The following is a 19,340-nucleotide window of genomic DNA, read 5'->3' on the forward strand; positions in this document are numbered from 1 at the left end:
GGACAGCCTTGTTCACCTTGGGGACCTACACAAAGAACTAATAGGACAGAGAATGTGTGTCCCTGTTAGTTCCGCTTGACCTCTCAGTGGCTTTCCGTACCATTAGACATGGCAGCCTTCCAGGCCACCTCACTGGGATGGGACTTGAAGTATTGTTTTACAATGCCTCCATTCCTTCCTGGAGGGGCAAACCCAGAAGGTGGTGCTAGGGAACTCCAGCTCAATCCCCTGGCTGACTTGTGGCATTCCTCAGGGTGTTATTTTGTTCCTCATGCTATTCAACATATACATGAAGCTGCTGGGAGAGGTCGTTCATAGTTTAGGGGTGCAATGCCATCAGTATGTTGATGACACCCAAATTTACTGCTCCTTTCCACCCCAATCCAAGGAGGCTGCCCTGGTCCTAAACCAATGTCTGTCATCAGTAATGGACCAGATGAGGGTAAACAACTAGAAACTTAATCCAGACAAGACAGAGATGCTCTTGGCCAGTCAAGAGGCTTATCAGGGAATAAGGATTCATCCTGTATCAGATGTGGTAACATTCCCCCTGAAGATGCAGGTTTGCAGTGTCGGGGTACTCCTGGACTCAGCTTTGAACCTGGAGGCCCAGGTCTGTGTGATAACCAGTACTTTTGCACATCTAAAGCTTCTGCACAAAATACACCCATTCCTTAAGATGCCAGTTTGGCCATGTTGATACATGCCTTAGTTATATCACATTTGGACTACTGTTAACATACTCTACTTGGCTGCCTTTGAAGTGTTTGGAAACTTCAGCTGGTCCAAAGAGCAGCAACCAGACCATTAACTGAAGCAGGTCACAGAGACCACACAATGCCCCAGTTGAAACAGTGCCACAGGCTGCCAGTTTGTTTCCAAACACAATTCAAAGTGCAGGTTATGACAATAAATCCCTATATGGCTCAGGTCCAGGATATCTGGCAGACTGTGTGAGCTGGCAAAGACTGAGATAATTAAGAGATGTCTTTCTGTCAGTTCCAAAACTATTGAAAGCACAGCTGGTGGGGACTCAAGAGAGGGCCTTCTCAGTGGCTGTCCCTAGACTCTGGATCTCCCTTCCCAGGAAGGCCAGAATGGCCCTCTCCTTGTTCTTTTATTCAGGCTATTAAAACAAAATTGCATTTTTTTCTTTTAATGAATGGTGCATTTTCAGTGCAATACTTTAATTCTACTGTATTTTAATGTTCACTTTTGCATGTTTTTAATTGTACTGTTCTTTTAAATTGTAAGCCACTTTAAGTCACATTTTTTGGGGGAAAACAGGATATAAAAACATTATAATAATAATGCAAGCTACAGGCTGCAATTTGCCAACCCCTGCCTAACAAAGTAACCTCAGCCGATCTCTCACTAGGATTAACAAGGGAGAGCAAAGCATCAATATACTCAGCAGTCAGCAGAGACAATATAACATTGAAGTTTTATTGGCAAAAAGGAAGGATTAACACTAAGGCCAGATGCTGGGTGTGTACTGGAGAAGGAGGGCAAACTGTCCATTATCAAAAGGCCGTGTTTTAGGCTGGCCCAGCCCCTTGTTGCATCCTCTTCATCAGCTCCTCATCTTGCATTGAGAGCTCTGTCAGTTTCTTGCCCATACGTTCATGGATGTCCAAGTATTTGGAGACACAACGATCCAAGCACACAGACTCCCCCTTGGACAATTCAGCCTCTTTGTAGTGTGGAGGAACACATTTCCGGTGGCAAGCATTGGTCATTCTGGGGCAGAGAAAAAAGAAAGAAAAACGGTATGAGAAAACAGCAGTCTTTTCACTATTCTGACTCTGGTTTACGTTAATTTAGAACACAAGACCATATAGTTCTTACCTAAAGCCTCCATACTTCCAAGTCTACCAACACCCTGAAAGCAATGATGGACAACTAATGATTTTCCAGACATTGGAATCCAACTTTTGCCAGCCCTAGCCAGCATGGCCAACATCAAGGATGATCGTAACTGCTATTCAAGATCCAATGTTCAGCACACCTACTATAATCTCCTGAAATTCCCTCCAAGGTTCTATCTCTGACATATTAGTCCTAAACAAGGTATGAGAATCATATAGTCCTCCAGATGCTGTTGGACTGTAATTCCTAGCAAAACCAAAACATTTTTCATGGGTGGCTAAGAAAGTGAGGCCTTTGCTTTCTGATGGTTGAGTGTACACAACCTATACAGCCTCAAACTCATTATGCACATTTTGTATTGGAGAATCGCCACTGTTACCTCTTGGATAGGTAGTTATTAGGCTTGTGAGATTAACAAGATTTTGTTTTGTTTTTAAGCCATCATATATCACAATCTGTTCTTAAAATGCAAAACATTCACATCCCAAACACTACTACGCCACTAATAACATATATATTTACCTAGGAGTGAACTCAATGGAATTTATTCCTGAGTAGACTTGTCTAGCAAGATCACACTACAGGTGGATTGAGCAGAGCAGATAATGACTGGAGGTCTTGCAGGTCTCTTTCATAGAGTTGCCATAAGGTGAAATGAATGTGACAGCAAAGAACAAGAAGACTAGGACTGTACTGTTAACCCCTCAGTAACATCTGCTTTGGTATGAAAGCAGGTAATTAAATGCAGCTTCTTCTCTATCTTGAACAATTCAATTATTCTGAAAACTGCAGGTTCAATTTTTTAGTCTCTGTAGCCCTAATTTTATCCATTTCAACTGTGACAATGTTCTTTTAATTTAAATGCCCTTTTCCAATGAATCTCCAAGTCATCAATCTTTCTTTGTATACCAGAGAGTGGATGGTCCCAGGAAGAAAGACATGGATGGAAGGTTAGGAATTTGTTAGCAGGAACAAATACCCGTAGACACCTTAAAACAGAGAATCCAGGACTTAAAAGGTAGTTTCAAGAGAGACAATTGTTACCCTGGTACATCCAATAATGCAGACAACTAGACCTCCCAGACCACTACATATATGTGAGGAATTTTGTGTAGCAGTCAAAAATTAAATCGGGGGAAAGTTTTTGGCCTTCCCCATTTTACAATTCAATGTTAGCCTTAAACAGAGAAAACAGGCACATAGAAGGCATTATATATTCACAAATTAAACCGTATTAATAAGTAACTGTTGGCTGAATCTCCTCTGTCCAAAATGCTTGGATCCAGAATTTCTGGGTTTTTCACATTTTTGAATATTTGCATATCATGAAATATTTTTTCATGATATTGATATTTTGGATTTTGGAGGATTTCTAATTTTGGAATTCCAGATAAGGAATACTCAACCTGTATCCTACTTCACTGGAGGAGATGTGGAATGTTGGACTTCCTACTACATCTATGGTTTCAGTATCCAAATGTACATGATTTTGAGGAAATAAAGAAAACAGACAACATCACAAGCAAACAATTAGCTTATATTGTTGGGGTTCCAAGATGGTAACATAATAAAATCTTTCTTCTGTGGATTATGATTCTTTCTAACAGCAAATCATGTTACAATAGCACAGTGTCAAAATTACAGTCACCTCTCCAAGTTTGCAGACTTGAAATCTGAGGACTTGGAAATCTGCAGAGGGGCAACCGCTATTAACCTTAATGGGGTAGGTGCCACATGCACATGCCCCATTCAAGCTTATAGGGCTTGACTATGCGCAAGATTATGAACCCACGGGGGAGGGGGTCTGGAACGGATCCCCCATGAGTACAAAGGGGCAACTGTATAGCAAATATTAGAGGAGGAGCTTAAAGAATTGAAAATTGGAATAAGATTTGAGAATAGAACTATCAGAGAAACAATAGGATATAATTTGGACAACTTCACCCTATAAATTAATATCTGTCCAAGCTAAAGAAAATGTATGATAATATATAATATAATGTATAATAGTATGATAATCCACAAATGGTCATCCACTCAAATTTCAAAACATGAATAATGAACTGTCAAAGCTGTGCTGGAGAGGATGCGGTAAAATAGAAGATTGTTAACACATGTGGCAAAGCTTTCCCAAAATAGTAAATTTCTGGAAAAAATATTAAATTTGATAAGTAAATTGCTAGGTCAAAGAAAATGTAATAGAGGAGCTCTATTGTTAGTTTCTATATTTGAAAATGAAGTATTACTAAATAAAGATCTTGTAGCACTGTTGTTAAGTATATTGTTGGGATGCGGTGGCTCAAGTGGTTAAGACACTGACTCTGTTGATTGCAAGATCAGCAGGTTGGCAGTTTGAGGCCCGGGTACCGCATGATGGAGTGAGCTCCTGTCACTAGTCCCAACTTCTGCCAGCCTAGCAGTTCGAAAGCATGCAAATAAATAGGGACCACTCCGGTGGGAAGGTAAACAACGTTCTTTGTAATCATGCTGGCCACATGATCACAGAGTAGTCTCTGACAATGCTGGCTCTCTGGCTTAGTAATGGAGATGAGCACCGCCCCCTATGGTCGGACACAACTTGACAACCTTGTCAATGGGGAATATCTTTACCTTTACATTATAACAAGATTAGAAACAGTAAATCATGGAAAACTGATGATCTTTCAATGGCAATATGGATAAATAGAATGTGGTCTATATAATCATCAGAAAAGCTAACAAATTAAATGAGATTAGCAAGAGAAGACAATAAAGAAGGTAAATTTGAAGAAATTTGGAAACTCTTTATTAATGATGTTACTCATGAGAACTCTGGGTTTAATCCCACCATCAAATGAAACCTTATAGTGAAAAAATGTATTTTGAATGTTAAGAATAATATTGCTAGTACTATGAAGATATGTTATTAACTACTGTAAGTTTGAGGGTGGAAGGAAGGGGAAAAGGGAACTGAATGTTGTAATATTTGTATAAATTAAGAAATTATTTTTTTAAATGAACAAAAACAAAAATAAATAGCACAGCAATAGAAACATTTACATGGACTATCCACAGACGGCTGAATGAATGGTGTTTGGACAACTGTTCTCCTAGAAAACCTAATCCATAAAAACAGATATTTATGCATGTAAGAAGAACCAGAACATTTCTATTATATCTGGCACTCATTTATTTCCCTTTTTAATGAATAGTCAATCACACTGGAGCTTCCTGTTGCAAATGACTAGGTTCTGGAGAGAGACAAATAATTAAGACTAATTGACTACATACAGTACTGATCTCATTAAATTAGCCATTTCATTTCAGTTATTATTGTTATGATTTATGAGTTCACTGTTCTGCATTCCTATATTCATAAATAAAGTTTTAGAAAAGAGTTTCCTGGAAGAGTATGGCAACATCGAGCCAGCTGGGAGACAGTAAGCCTAATTTGGTAAAAGTTCAGAGAAAAGCAAAGAGCCTGTGCAAGAAATACCAAACATAACTTAGAATCTAGACACCAACATTCATTCCCCCCAGTAAAAAATGTTCACGCAGTGCCAGTAATTAAACTGAGTTTTAAATCAGGTATGCCTCTGTATATCCATTGTCCATGTCCTGCTAGTGTACTTCCCCTAGCACCTTGCTGGCCAAGATGTGGACAGAATGCTGGACTAGGTAGGCCTTTCTTAGGTCCTTATCTTTACTTTCTCCTCTGCCATTTCTTAGTGCCATTTCCTGTCCTGTCTATGGTCCAAAACACACTGCAGAAATAATCCATTTTGAGACTGCTTTAACTGCTCTGGCTCAGTGCTAGGAAATTCTGGAAACTATAGTCTTGTGAGACAGAGAGATCTGGTGCCACAGTAAACTACAGTTTCCAGGATTCCCTAGCACTGATCCAGGGCAGTTAAAGCGGTCTCAAACTGGATTATTGCTGCATGCAGTGTGTTTTGGACCTATCTGATCCTACTATGATCCTACTAGATAGTGGTGGAAGAAATTTAAGAAAAGGTAAAGCATTTCAGACTTTCTTAATTTAATAAAGATTTATTTTATTTAAAAAAGTATTAAAAGTTTATAAAAGACTGAATTGTCAAGGACACCTTTTGTCATCTTCCATAATATTAGAGCACAAGGTTGCCTAAAGAAACCAATTGACAATAAGTCCAGAACAGACAAAAAAGTAAGGAACGTGTGGGATGGTCTAACAGAAGATGGGATGACCAATAATCAGATAATCTTTGTAAAAAATTGGGGGGGGGGGCAGAGTCCCTCTTCTATGTTTTAAGTACAGTTCCTCACCATTAGCCATGTTGCCATAATAGTGGGGCTGACTGCAGCTGTAGGTCAAAACCTGGTGAGAACCAAAATTCCCAATCCCTCTATTACACATATCCCTGACAAATAGCCACTGAAAATGTATCAAGCAATACAATTCAGTGGACCCTACAAGTGTAGGGGCAAATATGCAAGCACAAACAACAGGGGAGGGCTACTGACTGTGTCTCAATCCTCCCATATTAATTATAACATTAACCTCCATTTGTGGTGACCCCAATTCAAATTCCCTCTTGGTGCTCACTTCTCACACTCTTACTTGGGTTTTGCCTTCACCTCAACCTTTACAAGATCATTTCCACTATTTCCTGGGTGCAAGGTTCTTGTTTTTTAGGCCTGGGATGTTAACTGGGCAGCACTCCAGGTGAAGCTGAATGACACGTCTCAGTGGTGATGTGGGGTTTCCAGAAAAAGCAGAACTGGAAAATGTTCTGCAATTTTATCCAATTATCTGATTATCCAACAATCAGATAACATTAGAGTGTTCTCAATAATATTCACTGATTTAGCACATCTGGTTTAAATGTTATATTCAAACACTTCCAAACCTTTAAGTGGAAACTAGTTTATTGAAATATATGTAAAAATGTAAAGAGAACAGCATGTACTTTCCTTATACTGTACTTAAAAAAATGACTACACCTGGAAGAACTTTTTTTTAGGAAACGTAATTAAAGAGAACTGTAACTGGTATATCAACAATTCAACTTTCTTTTGTGGAGGTATAACTGCACTTTCAGCTTCAGAGTCTGAATCCCATTTAAATCATGGAAACCCACTAGATAGCCTTGGGCAAGTCACACTTCCTTTCAGCTTCAAAGGAAAGCAATGGCACACCCCTTTAAATAATGATGATCAAGAAAACCTTATGATAGGGTTACTATAGTTCCGAGTTGGCTTGATTTGCACATAACATCTAACTACAACTTGCACTCAGTCTTCACACATGACCATACTTACCATCTAAATATAGTATAAAACACAAACCATAACAGAGCTTGTGTAATGTCACACCCTGCTAGTCTCAGCTGTAACCCTGCCCTAATTTTTTTAAAAGGCAGTTTAATTTTACGTCCTGTACTAATATTACACTAGCGTTAAAGTGGTACATTGTTTGGAGGAAATAAGAATGATTTGAGGAAAAGGTTTAGGGAACTTTTAGCAAAGAAAAAACAGACCACAGCAAACAGTGCCCGACATTATATACCCACAAAAGGCTTAATTTCATAACATACAGCTTTCATTTTGGGAATTTCAATTATAAGTGTCATTAAAAACACCTTGTCCTTAGCCAATACCTGTTGTACATATCAGCCATCATCTCCACTTCCAGCTCAGCTGCCAACTGTTGAGCCCGCAGAGGATCCATCACACTTTCAGAGATTTGTTCCTGATGCTGCACAGAACACAAATTGTCAGAACAAAGGCCTGTTACAGACTGCCAAAATAAAGCTGCTTCAGGTCTCTTTGGAGGTATGCTGTTTAAATGATGCATGCACCCTAAGAATCCGGAAGCTTCACCAAAGCTGCACTCCAGTGCTTAGGAATGGAGTGTGGCTTTGGCGCGACCTCCGGCCTCTTAGGACCCATGCATCATTTAAAAAGCATACCTCCAAAGAGACCCTAAGCAGCTTTATTTTGGCAGTCTGTAACAGGCCAAAGACTCTCTATCTACACAAGCACAAGCAAACACAATTGCTAGTAGTAAGGATACCATTTCTACATTTACACTGCAAAAATAATGCAGTTTGACACCACTTTTAACTGTCGTGGCTACAGAAAACTCGGATTTATAGTTTTGTGAGGCACCAGCACTCTATGGCAAAGCCGGCTATAGACCTTGTAAAACTACGAATTCCAGGATTCCAAAGGATGGAGGTATAACACACATATAAAGCTGCATTATTTCTACATTGTAAATGCACCCCTGGTCAGTATCTTAGAAGCTTGTACAGGTTTTTCAATGCCCAAGACTCTTTGGGCTGCGAGAAGCAAATAAAAGTGAGTCTGTGAACATCCCACTTCCCCTGTTCTCTAACAGATCTATATGGCCACTGCAAGAGACACTGTCAAAGAATGATCTAAACTGGCCAGGACCCCATCCACATTACACTATTAAATGCTATGTTCCCCTTCAACAGCCATGACAATATCCCACTGAATCTTGGGATTTGCAGTTTAAGGAGTGGTGCTTAGAATCGAAATAGTCAAAGAATTTGCATAACTTGGATCAAATACTAATTAAAATGGACACTGCAGTCAAGAAGTAAGAAGAGCAGGAATGGGAAGGGCAGCGATGAATGACCAAGACAAGATCCTAAAGTGCAAAGATGTAACACTGAACACTAAACTGAGGGCAGTCTCAGCCACTGTATTTGATCTCAGGATTCCCCCCTCCAGGTGGACACCTACCTCCGTGGATATTCAAATCCCATTAAATACAATGGATAGCAAAATGGCGTCCCTTATGTATATAAAATAGCAAAATCAAGGTTAGCTCTTCGGAATTTATGTGTATTTTAAAAATATTTTCAAGCTGTGGATGCTTGAATCTGTGGAAAAGGAGGGCTGACTGTATTATCACTGTTGTTGTCGTTGTCATTGTCATCATCCAAGGCCGTGGGCTAATAGTCTTGTGTTTTATCACCCATATTTGATTATACACTTGTCCCTCCATATTCGCTAGGGTTAGGGGAACAAGACCCCCATGAATATGGAAAAACCGCAAATAACAAAAACACTGTTTTTACCTGAGAGGACACCTCTCTAGGAATCTCTGGGTCCTCCAGTGCAACTCTATGATCAACATCCGACAGACACTGACCATAAAACTGGGCTGGAGGAACTACAAATGGTCTTTCAGTGCAACTTTTAAAGTTGACCACAGAGTTGCACTGGAGGACCTCGACAGTCCTAGAGAGAACATATTAATGAAAGCCGTGAATAATCAAATCCGCAAATATGGAGGGATGACTGTACGTGTTTGATCTGCCCTTTGATGGGAAGGACATTACAAATAACTGTTGTTGTTATGATCATCATGTGTGATCACGCCTGGCCCTTTGGTGGAAATAATAATAATTATTATGTTGATGTTCTTCTCTTTGGTGGAAAGGATGTTATACATAAACATTATTATTATTATGGTGTAATGTTCTCCCTTTTGGTGGAAAGGATGTTATAAACAAACATGATGATGATGATGATGATGATGATGCTTGATGTACCGCCTTTTGGTGTCAAGGGCGTTATACCTAGACCCTCCCCTTCCCATGGGGCTGGACCGCATGCTCTATCCCAGGGTCCAGGGACCTGTTGCGCCCCAAGCGTGAGTCCCCGCGGGGCCAGAGCCGCAGAGAGCGAGAGGACGGATCCCCCGGACTCCCTGCCTCCCTGCGCACTCACCTTCACCGGCCACACAAACCGGAAGCACGAGGAAGAGACACTTCCGCCCTCGACCCGTTCGCCTCATGCCCTTCCTTGGTGCCATAGAGTCCGACCGGAAGTCGTGGGTCCCTCTTAAAGCAGCAGCCCTTGCAGCGTGGCTTGAGCTCTAGGCTGCCGCTCTGGGCGCCAGGAGGATTGGACTCTATGGTTCCTGCTGAAAGCACGCAGGGCAGGGCGGCCTTGGGCGAGTTGCGCTCTCTCAGCCTCAGAGGGAGGCCATGGCAGGCAGGCACGCCTCCTCTGAAGAAACCTTGTGATAATAAGGCCGCCATGAGTCGGAAACGACTTGAAGACACAGAACAGCAAAACACAAACCAGTGGTTGGGCTGAATTGGAACTGACAGGCCCCTGCCTTCATAATAATAATAACAATAACAAACCCTAGAGAGGAGAATGCAGCATCAGCAACATGAGGCCCATGCTCCTCTGCTGACTTCCGTTTTAAGATGGAAAGGGAGCACCTCTGGGACCAAGGCTGCGTCTGCACTGTAGAAATAACACAGTTTGACACCACTTTAATTGCCATGGCTCTATCCTACAGGGCTCTGGGATTTGTAGTTTTGTGAGGCACTTGGTGAAACTACAAATCCCAGGATACAGCTGGCTTTAAAGCAGAAATGGGAATCATGCAGCAGCATCCTCCGGACGGTGTTAGACTCCATCTCCCAGCATCCCTCTCCCACTGGTTCCACTGGCGAAGGCTGATGGGGACTGCAGCCCAGAAACATCTGGAATAATAACATTATTATTATTATTATTAAGCTTTATTTATAAAGCACTGTAAACTTACACAGTGCTGTACGTACAATCAATTGAAGCAGATAAAATAAACCTGCCTATGCTGCATGTTCCACGAAAATAATTAAACATAATACATATTAATACATCTTAATATTCAAACAATAAAATATAGCAGACAACAGATTAATATTGGATAATCCCATTCCCCTCATTTAAAGAATGATGAGGGAGTGTTCTTGCTTCTTTAATAATAATAATAATAATAATAATAATAATAATATACTTTATTTATAGCCCACCTCTCCCTGCAGATCGAGGCGGGTTACAAGAAACAAGAATAACAATAAAATACAATATACAATTAAAATCCACATTTCTAATTAATCCCCAAACCTCCTCCAATCATAAAAAATAACAAACTAAAACCAATAACAATATAAAGTATACAACAATCTAAAATACTAATTAAAAGGGGGGAAATAAAAATTGGCTAAAATTAGAGGTAATTAGAGGCGAGGCATCTATCTTTCTTGGTGTCGATGGGGCTATCAATATCAGTGGAGGGGAGGCTGGCCTGGAAAGGCACCATCTTCATCTATTTTGTTCCAAAGCTTTGTTTTCCTCAGGGCTCATGTCAATGGCATGGCCAGATGAATGTGAAAGCATAACCCATAATGCCTTCCATGGGCTCCCATTGACTTGGACCAGAGCCCAGAGCTGTTATCTCTGTAGTGGATGATGCCTTGCTGCTCAACTGAGCTGGGACTCAGTGCAGGGAATCTTCTGCGCTGTTTCTGAACTTCCAAGAAAGAAAGCAGGCTTTAGAGAGTACAGATTGTCTGCAAGATAACATTTGTGAGACAAGATAAATTCTCTGCATTCTGAGTTGACTGTAGGTCAAAGCTGAATGAAATTAGATTTGGTTTAATGGGGCTGATGAGCTTCTGCATTGAGAAAGAGAAGCTTTGTCCACAACCCTGAAAAGGGCAGAGATGGGGAAAGTTACTCCTTTGGCCTATAGTTTATTCATTCTAAAGCAGAGGGCATGAGATCCATCTTGCTTGGGTCCAAAACACACTGCAGTTTGAGACAGCTTTAACTCCCCTGGCTCAGTGCTAGGGAATCCTATTGTAGTTTATTGGCACCAGAGCTGTCTGACAGAGGCTAAATGTCTCACAAAGCAAAGTTCCCAGGATTCCCTAGCAGTGAGCCAGGGCAGTAAAAGCAGTCTCAGACTGGATTATTTCTGCAGTGTGTTTTGGACCCTAGTTTCCAATTTCCCCAGCCAGCATGGCCACTGGATTATGGTAGTCTCCTCACCAAAAAAAAATTCCCAGCTCTAGGAAAAGGGGCAACCAGTGCCTTTAATGCATAATGTGATACATGAAACTTGAGGATAGATAACACATTTGGCTATTAGGGTTGTGTGGATTCTGGCTAGCTGGTGCAAAAAGTGATGCTGTACCAGGCAAAGCAGTTTGGGATAAAGCTGTTCAAACGAGTATAACATTTCATATGTACAAAGGTTTCCAGTTAGTCTTTAACATGAGCAGATTATAGCTGTAGTAGCTGGAGATGGGGGAAATAACTCTTTGGCAGAGGTGCTGTCATAGCAGATAAATACTGAGCTGGATACACAAATAAACTGACTAGAGAAGCTTTCTGTTCTTTGTGAGCTGTATAACAAGATTCTAAATTGGTTGTTTCAGGAACAGTTAGATAAATCTACAAATAAATTTATGCTGCATCAATATGTTTGGAAAGTGCTATTGAGAACAGTGGTTTCCTATATATGTTCATTAACTTTGCATACTACAGGTTGTGTCTCTCCCTTATCTGAAATGCTTAGGACCAGAAGTGTTTTGGATTTTGAATGTTTTGTTTTTGTTTTGGAATATCGGTTTTTGCCTATATATACATGATGATATATCTTGGAGAAGGGGGACTCAAGTCTATACACAAAATTCAATTGTGTTTCATGCACACCTTATGTGCATAACCTGAAAGTAATTTTATACAACATTTTAATATTTTTGTGCATGAAACAAGGTTTGTGTACATTGAACCATCAGAAAGCAAAGGTGTCACTATTTCAACCACCAATGAAAAGAGTTTGGGTTTTTGAAAAAGTTTGGATTTTGGAATTCCACATAAAGGAAATTCAACCTGTCCTATAAAAATACTGTTCTTGTAGCCACTATGCTCATGTACATACCTTTAAACTTCAGTTGAGTTGTTTCAAACTATCTCAGGAGTGTACAAAGTGATGGCTGTGGGGAGTGTACAGTCCCCCAGAGCCATTTTTGGAGCTTATCACACGGGAGGAATTTCTCTTAATTTCAAATGAAAAGAAAGTGGGGCCAGAACGCATTCACATGAATTCACTAGTTCAGCGAATTTATGTGAATTTGAATTGCGTTCAAACTGACTTCCCATTGCCCGAAAATAGCTTGCCATTGCCCGAAATTGCGTGTGATAGTCTATCATGCAATAACGTGAAACCCCATGATTGCGTTTGGACTGACTTCCCATTGCCCGAAATTGGTAGTCTATCACGCATTAACGTTAAACGCCATGATTGTATTTGGATTGCCATTGGATTATACTTTCAATTTCCCTTGTCTGATAAACTCCTTAGTGGCCACCAGGATTCCCAGGGTCAATTCTTTCTACAAATACAATATATTTGTTTACATTTTGTGACGATTCACTATCTGCTGCTTTAATTTTTTTCATCTGCTCTCACGTGCATATGTAAGCATATTAGACATGCACACTCTCTGAGGACAAAAGCTTCACATATGTGATTAACTGGGCTGTAGGGCTGTAGTCCATAAAGCTTGTATCGTAATAAATTTGTTATTCTTCTAAGGGCTTTATTTTGAAAGCATTTTTAGACAAGGCCTCCACAAGCACCCAAGTCTGGCAAAAACATTATTCATAGAGTGGAGAAAATAAGCCTTGCTGATGATGCAGTTGGTTAGCTCTTTTGGCATAGAAAAATGCATTATTCACTTCTAATTCAGTAGCAAATATAGGAACCAATTGTTTAACAATGCCATGTCCTACAGCTACAGACCACAGCATGCAGCACAGAGTTGCAGTTCTTCATTATTTTTTGTTTATGTTCACCAAAATACATTCCTATTTCTAGGTTGGGGGGGGGGGGGACAAATTGTCCTTCTAGTGTTCATATTTATTTTCCCTTGTTGTCCATTAGATGCTAGCAAAGATCTGAATGCTGAGCAGTCAGCAAAAGGCATGTATTCATTTGCTCTCCTGAGACGGTATTTACACCAGAGCCTTAAATTGGTTTAACAGTCATTCATCTCCACACAGAGGCATGAGAACCGTATCTCCCTAAGGTGTTGGGGGGAGAGGACTTAAGCTTCTCGAACATAAAATGCCTAAAATGCTAATTAAGCTACATTTCCTAGAATTCTCTGGGAAATAGCATGTACAACTGAGAGACAGAAGGTTGTACTGTTTTGAGTATTGGACTAAAGACTGGAAAAATAGAGTTCAGATCCCTGCTTGGCCACGGAAACCAACTGGGTGGCCTTGAGCAAGTAGTCATACTATCTCAGCTTTAGAGAAATGCAGTGGCAAATCTCTAAAGAAATTTTAACATGAAAATTTGGGTCACCAAAGTTCTGTTGACTTGAAGGCACGCAAGAATATGTACAATTAAATTGGTGAACAAAATTGATGATCACGTAAATATCAGGATTGAATTCTCACTTGTCTTCAAGTGCTTTGGCCATTTGTGAAGGAGTATGGTGACAATTTAGAGAAATCAGAGGAGTGAATGAGAAATCAGTAGAGGGAGAGACACAAGGCATCAGAAAGGCCAGTAAGGAGGGCAAGAGAAATCTGCTTGGGGAAAAGGGGGTCAGGGACCCCATGTTACCTTGTCACATATGATTCTCCTTTGCCTATACTGTCTCTTGGAGACAGAACATCAGTCACCTCAATTGTCATGCCTTGAGAAACTACTATATTATATAGACAGTCCAAGGGGTGTGTATAAACAGTGGAAAATGTAGAGCTTAATACTTGACTGGATCCCACAGATTAGTCTCAACTAGAGTAAACCCACTGAATCAGAAGGTGAGTCAATACATAGATAAATCCCATTGATTCGGTGGGTCTGATTTAATTGGGACTGAGAGCCAGCATGGTTTAGTGGTTTGAATGTTAGACTACAACTCTGGAGACCAAGGTGAAATTTCCCACTCAGCCATGGAAACCCACTGAGTGACCTTGGATGAGTCACTTGCCTTTGGCTTCAGATGTAAAGACTGGACTGTCTTCTGTTTGGGCCACAATCCATTTCTCCCTGTTGTCTACTTCTCTCTCAGGGGGGCAGGCAATTCCCTGTTTGAGCACAAGGTGTCAGAGCTGTTTCAGAAATGAAATGGAAGGGGTGCTTGCTCAATGAATTGCGTGGGTGTCATCTTGAAGAGGTTAATCCCTTTGTTTTCATCAGGTTTTCACTCTCACTCCAGGAAGACATTTTAAAATAGGCCTACGAGGGGCAGAGGCCTTTGCAAACAATCCAGTCAATGCATGGCTTTTTTCCAACAGAGATTTATGTTGTTTAAGTTCCCATAGCAATGTTTACAGGCAACATTCTGCCAGGCTGTGAACGATAGAAGAAATAAAAAGAAAATAAAAGAAAGAAGGGAAAGGAAAGGAAATATGTGGAGGTGGTAAACAATATAATATGTGTGTTGTTTGTTGCCAGTTAAACAGTTTTTGGATCTCAGTGGTGGAGAAGGCCTTTCCCCAAGAAATCATGATGGACAAAGCAATGCTAGGATTATCAGGTTCTTAGTTCTTAACCTAGGGTTGCCATAACTCCGGACCTCCAAAACGGGAAAAATGTAGGACAAAATTTTCAAATGTAGGACACAGAAAATGTGTCCTACATTTGAAAATTTTGTCCTACATTTTCCCGCGGAGGGGAGCGGAGGCCAAGCGACGAGGGAAAGCCTCCACTTAAGGAGGCTTTCCCTCCCCGCCTGGGCCCCAGGCCTCGCCGCGATCAGAGGCCGCGGAGGAAGGGCCAGGCCTCAGGCAATCGCTGAGGCCTCCCTTCCTTCCCCGGCTTCCGCAGAGGCCGAGGAGGAAGGCGCGAGGCTGCCGGTGATCACCGGGGCCTCGCCTCCTTCCTGGCCTCCACGGAGGCCAGGAAGGAGGGAGGAGGCTGCAGGGAGGTGGGGAGGTTGGCGCGGCTGCGCGCAGGAGGCGCCACCTCCCTGCAGCCTCCTCCGCCCCAGGCTTCGCTGTCCTCCTCTTCCTCTGCGCGGCCATGCGCGGTGGAGGAGGAGGAGGGCAACGAGGCCCCCCGGGTTGCTCCGCAACCCCGCTGCAACCAGGCTTTACCCGGTTTTTGGATGGCACCCGTGCCAGGAGCGGGCAGGTGCCGCCAAAACCGGGAAAAACCCGGTTGCAGCCGGGTTATGGCAACCCTATCTTAACCTGGATCAGGAGGCTTTGGAAGGGGGCTTATTGGTCAATGTTAGTGATTTCTATTTGGTTGCTAAATACTGTAGATACTGAATATGCATCCTTAATTTATGGGGGAAAGGCTGAAATCCTAAGCATGCTTGGTAGACATGAAGTCCCACTAAATTCAGCAGGACACTGAACCAACTTGTGGAGATTTAGAACAGGAGGTCTTTAAGCTTTGACTTCAGGGCTTTTTTCTTCTCATGGTTATTGCCAGTACTCCCATATGTCCCAGCCACTTAAATAGAAGTCTCTTTTGTTCTTGAAGCATTATTTAACTACTGCTAGATTCAGCACTTATTCAGGCTGTAAGCCAAAGATGAATAAAACACCACCACTGCTTCTCACTAACTTGAACCTATTGCCTAAATCCCACTGGGACAACAATGCAAGTGTGGCTTGATTAAACTATTACTTTAGCGTTCATTATTGCTCTGCTATACCCCACCACCAGTCTACTTCTGTAAAATGCTTTGCTTTCCAAGCACAGAGAGAGATTAATAGACTCTTCCTGGCAACTTTTTTTTTTTTTTGGGGGGGGGGGGGAGCTGCACTAGTCTGCTTCTGTAGAAAAAGAAGGGGTTTTGTGCTCCATTTAAGACATTAGTTTATTTCAGCATAAGCCTTCAGCTTGCAAGTTAACCTTGCATTTGGAGAAGTGGATTGAACTCCACAAAAGCTTACACTGAAATAAATTCACTAATCTTGAAGAGGACTCCTTTTTGTTTATAGGCTCTTACTGTAGGAGTATGAGAACAAATAAAGGAAGCATATGTGAGCAATGCTAAATTATCACTGCATCTGACAAAGAATGTCCTTTTCACAAAGGTTTGTACAGCCATCCACCCACCCTCCTGTTGTTTTCTCCTTACTCTTTCTCTAACTGCAATGTTTTTAGCAACATCAGCAGAAGATGGAAGGTGAAGGAGGCCTGAGGAAACACAATTGTTGGCACTGCATTGCAGCAGTGTGCCTGCAGTAAATAATGCAATCGATGAGGAAGAATTAGATTCTGCTCCTGACAATCCTACTCTAGCTATGTGTGCCTGCCTACAACAGGCCAGGCAAAAAGCAGCTGCTTCCAAAGTCCCTTACTGAGCATGCTTGAACAGAGACAAAAGGAGAAAGCAGATAAGCCTGTCTCACCAGCTCACCCCAAAATATCAAAAAATCATAGATCTAAAACTTTGGCCCCCAAAATGGAAACCATAAAAAAGTGGAGGCCAGTGATAGAAAAAAAATCATCCCTGGGTGCATTTTGGAAGAAGCTGTCCAGTAGTCCCTAGAAGATTCAAAATGTTTTCATTTACTTATACAAGGCTTATCTGAACTCGTTGTTTCATTGACCATGTGCATATTGCTAGTTTTGGTTTAAAGGTTTACTCAAATATGTTGAACTGCTTTTTGTGGTGCATTGAAATGGTCAGGAGGCTTATTCAATAAAGAATATGTGACTGACTTTTTGTGGTGCGTAAATCTGTCTCTATTCTTTCCATAATGTTTCTGGCTCTTGTTCCAAATTTTATTTTAAAGTAGTAATGCTCAGGAACACACCCACATCTTTAACCTGTATTATTGTTGCTGTGTTTCTTCAAAACAATTTTGACTTATGGCGACCATAAGGTAAACCTATCACTGTATTTTCTTGGCAGAATTTGTTCAGAGGGGTTTGCCCTTGCCTTCCTCTGAGGCTCAGAGCATATGCCATACCCATAATAATAATAATAATAATAATTATTATTATTATTATTATTTATATCCTGCCCCTTTGAGGTCAATTGAGGTGGCTAACAGTAATAAAATACAATACATTAAACATCAAAATCTACTTCCCTCCCCGCTTAAAAAGTTATTAAATCAATTATAATTAAAACCAACAAATTAAAACAACATCAACACATACACATTATTACAAAACAAAACAAGACAAAACAGTAAACTGCGGTAGCATGCTACTTAAATTTCCAGGGAGGACCTTGGGGACTCTCATGAGAAGAGGGTTCCTGAGGCCAGGATTATCTGTCCAGGAAAGGCCTGCTGGAAGAGATCCATCTTGACAGCCTTTTTAAAGCTGTCTAAAGATGTCAATTGACGGATCTCATCCAGCAGGTTGTTCCATAGTCTGGGGGTGACAACAGAAAAAGCCCTCTGGGAGGTAGCCCAGATCTTTGAGGCTGCAACAAATTCCTCCCAGAGGACCGGAGTGTGTGGGGAGGATTATATGGGAGGAGGTGATCCCTGAGATAGTTTGGACCCAAGCCATTTAGGGCTTTAAAGGTGATAACACCTTGTACTGGGCCTGGAAACTAATAGGCAGCCAGTGGAGGGACTTTAATACTAGAGTGATATGGTCCCTTCTCGATGTTCCTGACACTACTCTGGCCGCCATGTTCTGCACTAACTGCAGTTTCCGAATCAAGCACAATGTAGAGCGCATTACAGAAATCTAGATGTGAGGTTACCAGTGTGTGTACAACAGTCTCGAGATCCCTTACTTCCAGAAAAGGGCGCAGTTGGCGTATCTGCCGAAGCTGATAACGGGTGCTCTTGACTGTTGCATTTACCTGATTTGCCATCAGGAGCGACGAGTCAAGGAGCACCCCCAGACTGTGAACACAGTCACTAGAGGAGAGTGTGACCCCATCCAGGACTGGAGGTTACAACCCAATTCTTGGTTTCGGGGCCGCTAGCATGAGCACCTCCATCTTGTCCAGATTCAGTTTCAATCTGTTTTTCCTCATCCAGCCCATTACTGCCCAGAGACATTCATTGAGAGAGGAGATGCCATTAGAATTCGAGGCCGACGAATGAGAAACGGAGAAATAGATCTGGGTGTCATCAGCATACTGATAACTCCCAGCTCCATAACTCCGAATAATCTCACCCAGCGGCTTCATATAGATGTTAAATAACATCGGGGACAGTATAGCACCCTGTGGAACCCCACAGGTGAGCTCCCTTTTACTGGAGCAGATGTCCCCGAGCAGCACCCTCTGGGATCTGCCCGAGAGGAAGGACCAGAACCACTGCAATGCAGTGCCTCCGATACCTAACCCCCTCAGGCGGTCCAAGAGGATGCCGTGATCTATCGTGTCGAAAGCCGCTGAGAGGTCTAGGAGCACCAACAGGGTCACACTGCCCCAGTCGATGCTCAGATGCAGATCGTCGGTCAAGGTAACCCAAGGTCACCCAGTGAGTTTCCATGGCCAAGTGGGAGTTCAAACCATGGTCTCCCAGTGTCCTAGTGCAACACTCAAACCACTACACCACACTGACTCTCACTTAACCTTTATAGCTATCTAGAAAATAGAGAAGATTGGTTTCCAGCCTGTGAAGCAACTCCTACACTACCAACAATGTTCCAAACTGCCCCTATTCCAAAATGTAGGAGGATAATTGCTAAACTGAGAACTTTATTTATTCATTTTGATACGTCCTATCCCTCTTTT

The 19,340-nt window shown here is 41.7% G+C and overlaps 1 protein-coding gene across 3 annotated transcripts; it reads right to left on the minus strand.

Moving 5' to 3' along the window:
- Window positions 1-1,425: 1,425 nt before the first annotated feature.
- Window positions 1,426-9,742, minus strand: TIMM10 (translocase of inner mitochondrial membrane 10). 3 transcript variants are annotated; one of them, XM_089523397.1, is made up of 3 exons: window positions 9,595-9,742; window positions 7,488-7,585; window positions 1,426-1,740 (listed from the first exon to the last, which is right to left on the minus strand). In XM_089523397.1, the coding sequence occupies exons 2-3, from the start codon at window positions 7,556-7,558 to the stop codon at window positions 1,539-1,541; spliced, it is 273 nt and encodes a 90-aa protein (XP_089379523.1). In that variant the 5' UTR covers window positions 7,559-7,585; window positions 9,595-9,742; the 3' UTR covers window positions 1,426-1,538. The 3 variants fall into 3 exon arrangements, with proteins under 3 accessions (XP_089379523.1, XP_089379524.1, XP_089379525.1); XM_089523398.1 differs by lacking the exon at window positions 9,595-9,742 and adding an exon at window positions 9,444-9,566; XM_089523399.1 differs by lacking the exon at window positions 9,595-9,742 and having other exon boundaries at window positions 7,488-7,605.
- Window positions 9,743-19,340: the final 9,598 nt, after the last annotated feature.

This window comes from Sceloporus occidentalis, unplaced genomic scaffold (genome assembly GCF_023333645.1).
Source record: "Sceloporus occidentalis isolate IW3139 unplaced genomic scaffold, rSceOcc1.0.p SCAF_4, whole genome shotgun sequence".
Classification (NCBI taxonomy): domain Eukaryota; kingdom Metazoa; phylum Chordata; class Lepidosauria; order Squamata; family Phrynosomatidae; genus Sceloporus; species Sceloporus occidentalis.

Excerpts from the sequence above, each read along its gene's own strand:
- TIMM10 (XM_089523397.1), bottom strand. The coding sequence starts at position 7,558 with ATGGATCCTCTGCGGGCTCAACAGTTGGCAGCTGAGCTGGAAGTGGAG. Across the intron at positions 1,741-7,487 it reads ATGGCTGATATGTACAACAG|AATGACCAATGCTTGCCACC; the intron begins GTATTGGCTAAG and ends TCTCTGCCCCAG.